Here is a 9,300-nt window from a genome sequence, read left to right on the forward strand (position 1 = left end):
TAGATAGATAGATAGATAGAAGATAGATAGATAGAAGATAGATAGATAGATAGATAGATAGATAGATAGACAGATAGATAGATAGATAGATAGATGCAGCTCATCCGGGTTGTGTAATTGTAGCACAGTTGGAAAAATTGTTTTTGCCTCAACATTAACAATTATAACTAATTCTAATTCTAGATCCTTGCTTCTGTATGGTACATAGCAGAGAGGTACAGGGAAACATTATTATATTATATAATCTTTTATTTGACAACACTGACCCTCTGGGCCTGTCTTTAGTATCTCTATACAGTAGTGGTCAGACCTTTATTTTGCACAGAATACAGAGGCTGCATTATAGCCAGGTTAGAGTATAAAGAAGCAAAATGATGAATACAAAGTGTTTTTACTCATAGCAACTACTCATATTTTGCCTTTTATCACTTTAGAGCAGCCGGAGCACTGCCGATAGGGACTGTTGTTTTATTCTCATTGCACATTACTTCTTACTCATTAAACAAGGCCAGCAGAAAGTCATTTGCTCCATAGAAATGTGTGTCTGGAAATTGTACATCCATCAGACAGTATAAAAAGGGTCATTGCTGTGTAGTAGTGATGGGATGTAGCAATGTGGGGATTCTTATCAGACTGACTGCAGACTGCAAGCATGCACAGAGCGTGGGTGTGAGGTGGAGCTAACGCTGACTTGGCGGAGAGACGCAATCACTGGAGAGTAGAGAATTCTGTTGCTGCATTCCACAGAGTTTTATCATTATTAAGCCTGAAGATCATTCTTTACATGGGAAGTATCTCTGACAAAGAAAAATTCCTGCCAGTAATAGAGAAAACAGCAATCTCAAGGCTGTAAGAGGCCCTGTATGCATGGACATAAATATTTATCTACGTGCGCCTATTTTACATTCCACCATAAATATGTTTTCAGTCAGGGAATATGATTCAGTTTATAGATTGTGGTTTTGCTATGGTGGGATTTAGTTCCTAACAAAGGCCCTGTCAGTGCTGAGTTGGCCAGCTTTCTACATATGTATGGGTGAAACATACAGGTAAATGTACTGACACCACCAACTGGCCTTATAGTATATTCATTACTATGGGTCTATTTATAAAGAAGTTAATCTGTCATTCACCAACCATTTTCTGCTTTAGAATCAAGGTTCATTTGTTTCCAGTTGCAGTGATTGAATCTCCATCAGAGGAAGTTTGGTAATTATCAGATTCACTGATTTATCACTAAACTTCCATGACTATGGTGGAGAAATCTAAATGTGGTGTCTTTTGTGACGAGTGAGTGATGGGTTAATGCTTCCTATATTCAAACATAACATTTTCCCCAATCCCCCTCTCCACACAGCACCTCTGCACCCCTTAGACTCCTTTCTCACCCCCATGGCTATACCCTCTACTTTTACCACCATGTTGGCCACCTCTGCCCCCTTTACTTTCAATATTCCCCCAACCCTGGCACAATTACACCTTGAAACCCCTGAATCTCACACCTCCCCACAATCTTTTTGTTCCATGTGCCCCCCACCTAATAGATTGTAAGCTCTTTGGGGCAGGGTCCTCTCCTCCTGTGTCACTGTCTGGTTTTGTCAGTCATTTGCAACCCCTATTTAATGTACAGCGCTGCGTAATTTGTTGGCGCTATATAAATCCTGTTTAATCATAATAATAATAATAATAATAATAATGATGATGTCTTTTTTCAAGCCTCAGTTCATCCCTATGTAATACAAAAATCAAAAAACCTATCTATACAGTTAAAAAACTAGAAATGACACAATAATATGCAAAAAATTCTCCTAAAATTCAAACTGACCAATAATATGGAAATTTCAAAAATAATTTTTACATAACAGATATTAAAAAATGACAGCTGGTGATATTCATTTGTATGTAATTCATATAATTGAATGGCCATTTTAAAATAAATCTTTTCTTGGATATTTTGGATCCTGGACTGGATCATAGTTGCACACCACAAAGTCCACAGATGGTATATATTTCCAAAACTGCAATGATTTATCACTGGCCAAAGTATTTATATCATGGGCTTTCAATAAAACAAAGGTCATCGTCAATCATTTCACTAATTAGCAACAATTTAAAATGGTTGGTGCATTTCATGTATAAATGGACCTGAAATGTATAGTTAGATATTGTGCATGCATTTTATGCATGTTTTCCCTAAAGCCAGACATAATGCTGTTCATGTTGTACCTTATTATTTGTTTTATTAAGTAATTTGCTGATCCTAGCAATATTGATCACTATGTCAATCTCCATTCCACCACTTCTTCCACAATATTTACCTATCAGTGAAGTCTTCCAAACATTTTCTCATTCCCCTGCTGGCTCTTGTCAGTCATTGTCCTCATTATCCCTTTCAAGTGCAAGAAGGAGGAAGTTGCCCCCTGAGCAGGGGCTCTTTATTGCACTGGTGGGTGGACATACATCACTCCTGTCCTACAGTAGGATGCTGAGTACTCAACTTTCTCACGTAAATGTCCACTATTGTAATGCTAAAAAAACTTCTAAGGAATGGAAGTGAGATTATACATTGAATGGGTCATCCATCAAAAGATCAGACAAGTCATGGACAGTGCAAAAACAGCTCACACTAATCTGTAGTTTTAGAAGTATTTCTCTACAGTATTCTTTTTTCTTTTTCGTGACCTCTACGTATGTTTTTGAAACAATCTTTGCTGGTATCTGACAATCCATTTAGAATTAAAATTATAGACAAAATTGGGTAATTTTTTGAAATTTTATAACAATAACCTTCATGCAAAGTTTGACCTTTATAAAGAAGTTTGTCCAATATTTCTTCGATTTAAAATCGAAGAAAGACGTGGAAGGTTTTATATATCCTGCCCCTGATCATGTAATGCACACACATACACACAGCTGCAGATATCATTTGAATCCCATTCCGAACTCTTGCTGTTCATACAGTCAGGCTGCATAACAAAGGCCCATAACTGCAACGAACAATAATGTATGTTATGTGCATTAATACTTCATTGTCACTGGCATCCCAGTGCAGATGTGATGTAGTGTGCAACAACACATGGTAACACACTTTCATGTTGTAAAAGAAAACACAGCACACAACTCATAGTTTGCACTGCTGTGCGCTGTGTTAGAAAAAAATTGATTATCTAATTTTTGGTCTGTTCTGTTTTGCATATTAACATGTCAGACCACAACATTTTGGAAAATAAATGTGCATGTGTTCATTCTGGTTAATTGCTGTACAACGCACCCTAACACAGTTCCCCAATACATGCTTTTTTGTGAAAGCACATTTCCAAAGGAGTTGATATTTAAAAAACTGAAAAAATATATGATTTGGAATGTATACAAATGGCTCCTCTATTTTTATGTATGTTAGAAGCTTTGCTGGTAGCCTTCTGCAACAACAAATTCAATATGATCACTCCAGGATCAATACAGGCTGGGCATTTTGCATGAATTTGGAAACACTATAGGAGTATTGCTTCTTTCCCTTTGAGTGATAGTTCATGTACTAATGAAACAGAGCTACAGAGATGGTGGAACAATAATTCTGTGTTGGTGTCCCTGGTATTTATTTAGAGATCACTGATTGTAATACAATGTACAGTACTGGCATACAATGCTCATTCTATGTGTGTATGTGTGTAATATACAGTATATGAACCAACCTAATATGTCTGACAATGTAATTTATTACCATTTCGTGCACTATAAGTTTTCAGCTTATAGAACATTCCTTGTGGTATTTTGGTTTGGTTTGAACAAAGTTTGAGTTTAAAAGTCTAGGAGGAGTCCAGGACGAGTTATCAGTGGGGAAATAAATATATCTAGGTATTGCTTTTAGGATATGCTGGTGTGAACGTTTTGTTTTGTGCGTTTTTTCATCATAGCATAGCATCTAGATGATAATGTCTCTTTTTTCTATTAAATTGGTTATAAATGGGTTTTATTGATTTCATATTTCATTTCTTCTCTTTTTTTTTGTTCTCATACAGTCCTACTTCTCTTGCTTTAGTCTCCATTTTGCTAAAAACCTGAAAATTGTAACAGAAAGACTGAAACTGTGCTGGCCATGGCCAGATCTTAGAAAGCATAAAAGACAATTTTGGTTGAACCGACCCTTTTTAATGAAGTGTTCAATATACTAAATTCCGAGCAAAGTGTGATTACCTGCAAAGAGATTCTTTCTGTGCCTGTAAGCTTAGATTTATTTACTGTGCTCTCCTAGCAGTCAGTGTTGGTGCATCCGACCCCTCTCCTAAGCCATCTCACAATTCTGAACTCAGGCCTAAAAAAATGTCAGGCGGAGGATCTGCCTCGCAGATCATGGAAAAACAAACATTTATCTTTTTTTTGTCTGTATTTTGGCTCACATTGTTATGTAACAAACCACAAGTTGCATGCCTTAGTGCGTGTGTTAGTGGAACATTAGATTAGCCTGGGGATCTAGGGCGCTTGAATGAAGAAATACAAAACTTCTGACTTATCTAATGGAATGTGGTGTTACGTTGGTCAAAAAGCTACAGCTATTTATTTTGAATGTTACTTGATTTCCTTTCAAAATGGCTGCCATCTTTTAGTTTGTCTCATTTGGGAAGCATAAATATCCATCCAAATATAATTTTGTGCCCCCATCAAATCCTTCATAAAAGATTTTCTATCATATCTTCAATACTAAGAATGTTGCCAATCCATTTCAGGTATAATGCAACCTTCTGTGCAGTCTCTGGATCCAAAATTGTTAATATAGTCAAACGATAATGGTTTGGGGCAAGTTGGTTTTTGCTTTAAAGTGCAACCCCATGCAAAAACATGTTTTAATTAGGGCAGGTAGAAAAAGCTTGGAACCTTTGTCAGGTCTTTTCTGCTGTGTCAAGAGTGGGATGATTGATCCCCCTCCTGTCCTCATGTCAAGTTTTAGAGAGATAAAAGGAAGGGCTGGAAAGTAACTCCAATAGAACTAGAAAATTAAAGTTTTGACTGGAGTAGTGTGTTTTATATTTGTTGCTACCATATTTGTATAAAGTATTTGTTTTACAAATAAACATAGCAGAGATTCACAATGCTTTATAGGTTCTCCAAAGTGAGGGCACAGAAGAAGTTGCTTTTATATACAGTACTTTGTATCCATTTGGAATTTTTTTTTGACCCACTGAATAGAGGGAGGACGTATAAGAGACATTTTTTTTTCTACAACAAAGCAGGTAGGGAGATACTGTAAAATTTCCAAACCATTACATCTGACTGGCTTTAGGATAATACAAAACATTCTCGACAAAGCAATTATTAGATTTTTTTTGGTATTTTGTACTTAGCCATAAATGTCAGCTGTAGCTTTTCAGAAAGCCATATTAATCTGTATACTTTGTAAATCATTTGCTAGTGAATTTGAAGTGTAACAAGTCTTTGCTTTCCCACAGAAAAAGATTCCTGCATATGGTAAAATGCAAGAAACATTGGAGGTGACTCTTCCAACCAAGCAGGAAGATGATGAGAAAGAACAGCCCGCAGAGATGGAGTATCTGAATTCACGATGTGTCCTCTTGACTTACTTTCATGGAGATATTGGAACAGTTGTGGATGAACATTTCTCAAGGGCCTTAAGCCAACTAAGCACCTTAAATCCAGAAAACACCAACTCTAAGACCAAAGCAGGAACTAGTCGAGGTAAGGATCAAGCCCAACACTTTTATGAAAATCCAGGAAAATTGTTGTCATACAAATGATGCTTTATACTGGATGCAGCTCTGTAGAAGCTGACACATTTGTATAGTAGAAGACGTGTTAAGTCCAGAAAAACCTCCAAATTGGTGCAGGTGTCCTTACATCTTCATGCTTACATTGGAGATGGCCTGACCTGAAACTCCTAGATCAGTGGTTCCTAACCAGGGTTCAATGGAACCCTAGGGTTTCTTAAAATATTTATAGGGGTTTCTTGATCATAGAGCAGTGTGTGCCCTTCAGGTCAGCTAGAGTGACACCAATGATCTTTTTGGCTAACTGTAAGGGTAACATTATTCCCAATGGCCAGCAATGTAAGAGGCATTCCTACCATTGACCAACACACTAATGTACTGTGAGCTGTGAATATAGTAATTATTCAGGGGGTTCTCCGAAGACCTGAAAGTTATTTCAAGTTTCAGAAAGTAAGTGGTATTTAACAGTATGAAAGACAGTGTTAGCCCTGATATCGAGCTTCATTATTAGGAAGTTGGAACTAGTTAAATGTAACATACCCTATATATATAAAAAGTATGGCTCGGGTTAGCACTCTGGCCTTTGCAGCACTAGGTCCCAAGTTCAAATCCTAGTCAGGACACTATCTGCATGGAGTTTGCAGATTCTCCCCGTGTTTGTGTGGGGTCCTTTGAGGGACAGTTAGTGACATGACTATGGACTTTGTACAGCGCTGTGTAATTTGATGGTGCTATATAAATACTGTGTAATAAAAATAAAAAGTACCTCCTGGGGATTGAAAAATACTTTTTAATGTTGAGAGGAAACCAGAAAAATATAGTAAAATTATTAGTCATCCAATCATTTGAAAACACCTTACATAATTCCTTAAGCCTATTGCTATTATGGTCCATGGAATCAGGAGGGCTTTGAATGCACTTGTACTAAGACATTTGTTTAAGGTGAAAAAGCAATACAAAATGAAGCAAGCATTACATATCAAAGCAAACCTTATGTGGAATACTTTCAAACTTTCCTGCTGACCCCCAGACACATCTCTGCTGATATTACGGAATGGTGTTTGAGGACCCTTTAGACATTCTTGACCCCTAGCGTACAATCCAGATAGTCCTGAAATATAGACAATAACACAAAAAGATTAGTAATATCCTTTCTTTTAGGAATGGAAAGACAAAATCTGATCCAGGCATCCAATACTATTCCCGAGGGATCTTCCTTCCTAAAATAGCTGACATTTTACTTATAATTAGAAAAATGAGTATGCTCAACCCCGAACAAGGAGAAAAATTCTGCAAACTATTATTCAGTAGGCAGATTTATCCATTCTTGAATACGTGGTTTCCCATCTCTTGTCATGACTATAAAAGGCATTTTCACTATATCATGAGTTCACCAAACACGATTTTTGACATTTTATTCATAGTGGGTTGTGTTTGTCAGGAAGGTTGGTTGTTTGCTTTGAGTTACATTCTTACATTGCATACACATGTGCATGAGATGTAGTAGAGAGACAGTGAGAAACAGTGTAGCTACTAAGTACATGGTTTTGAAGATGGGTATTTGTGTGCTGCAATTGCATTACTTTGTCAATTAAGATGAATGGGAAAATACTGGTACGGAAAGTGTATGACTCCAGGGTCTGGAACCTGGATGAGGCATGGGTGACTATACAGGTGCAAAAGGTTTAAGCACAGACTGGCCCAAACTTTAGGCTGACCAATGCGTTCTGATCAAGGAAGCCATTCTAGGCATAAAAACAAGAACAATTGTTGGGTACTTTATCCAATATTTCAGTGCATAATTTGTAATTTTGAGGACCTTGTTTCTAAGATGCTCAGTAATAAGTATACTATAACATAAAAACAATTGAAAATAATCATAATACTTCACTTCTTGCCATTTGTGAGTCGAGGTTTACATGTTGTATGTTTTTGTTTTCAGAGAGCCCATCAGTATCATGTCAGAGGACTAGTCTACCTCCACCTTTATGGACAAACTCTTATCAGCCAGGTCCAGCTTGCCTGAGTGGAGTTCATCCAGACTTTGCCACCACGACAGCCAGCACCCTCCCAACTACAGAGCACAGCAGCTGGCCTGGAGACAACATTCATCAGACTGTTCCACATCCTCCACCCGTTGTGACAGAGTCCTGGCACTACCCATTGGCTTCGCCAACATCATCACCATATGCCCACATGCATGACATTTACATGTATCGCCACCATACTCATCCCCATATGCATCACCATCACCACCATCATCACCATCCCAGTTCCCATGTGGACCCGCGATACGGACCTCTTGTAATGCCTTCTATGCGGGCAGCCAGGATTCCAGCAGCGCAATGTGACATAACTAAAACTGAAGCCACAACACCCACCATGGCTACTCCAGCATGGGCCGGGGCATTCCATGGTACTGTTGACATTGTACCAAGTTTTGGTTTTGAGACGGGTAATGGCTTTTCTGCCTAAATATTTGAATGTGGACATTACCGCTGGAACATCCCGCTTTGGATTCTGGATTTTAGCTTTCTTGCTACATGTAAAGAATCAATTTTAGCTGAATATGCCTTAAAGGAAACCAATATTTTTGTTTTCCTCTGAAAACAAAGTGCTTTATATGTTTCCCCCATACCAGTTTTGTATCGTCTGTCATTGGTTGCCTATTTCTGCAAAGCCTTCTGTGAATAACTGAAAAAAATAGACTGTTTTATATTAAATAATAATGATTTCTTAATCTGTTTTCTTAAGCTTGGGATTATTTGTTTGTGTGTGGTCTGCTTGTATGCTGTACAGTACCCCTGGTGAACTGATTAAAACCATATCACTCCAATGAAAAATAATGAACGATTTCATCAACTTCATGACCTACAAAACAGGTGTGACAATTTTTGAAAAGCCCATAAATGGTTTACATACAACATGCTTATGTATTTAAAATGAAAATGAAAGCAGTACCAAGATATGAATGGGTCTTGTGCACATACATATCTTATTTGTTTGTGTAGTAGACTATTTTATGACCTGTGAAATTATATGAAATATTTCTTAGCTGCTTGTAACTGTAAACATACAATAGGTGGTTTATAAAGGGTTTATAAAACTGAACCAGTTTAGGGTCTCTCTTATTAATCACAGATGAGATTTTAGCTACCCTAGAGTAGAAAATGTGTTTAAATGTCTATAAAATACAGTAATACTATTAAATAAAGTAATGGGTGCATTTACAGCATACAATTATGTATTATTCCAGTGCACCATGGAGGTAGACTTGTAGTCTTTGAGCTACATAGGAAATGAAAATTATAGGGTTTAGTGATTTTGCTAGTACATATTTTGTGTTAAAGTAAATGCAAACCTAACAGCTCAAATCCCATAGATGTTTTATATGTTAATGTTATATGAAAAGCCAATTGTAATATTGGTAATTTGGCACATTTAATTGAAAGCATGGTTATGCCATGAAAATACTTGTTCAGACATTATTTTTGTGCCAGTTGTTTCCCTATTGGGCTCCTGTGTTCTGACCCTGTGATTTCCACTGAAGACTATAGACCTGATTTAATAAAGCCCCCCA

General features: G+C 37.2%; 1 protein-coding gene across 1 annotated transcript in view; it reads left to right on the forward strand.

Moving 5' to 3' along the window:
• VGLL3 (vestigial like family member 3) overlaps nt 1–8,460 on the forward strand; it is a 14,229-nt gene extending 5,769 nt beyond the window's left edge. Inside the window, exons 2-3 of the mRNA XM_072431962.1 lie at nt 5,445–5,691; nt 7,663–8,460. Of these exons, the coding sequence (XP_072288063.1) occupies nt 5,445–5,691; nt 7,663–8,195 (780 nt within the window). The 3' untranslated portion in view covers nt 8,196–8,460. The remainder of the gene's footprint in view (nt 1–5,444; nt 5,692–7,662) is intronic.
• Nucleotides 8,461–9,300: the final 840 nt, after the last annotated feature.

This window comes from Pyxicephalus adspersus, chromosome 1 (assembly GCF_032062135.1).
Source record: "Pyxicephalus adspersus chromosome 1, UCB_Pads_2.0, whole genome shotgun sequence".
NCBI classification, from domain to species: Eukaryota; Metazoa; Chordata; class Amphibia; order Anura; family Pyxicephalidae; genus Pyxicephalus; species Pyxicephalus adspersus.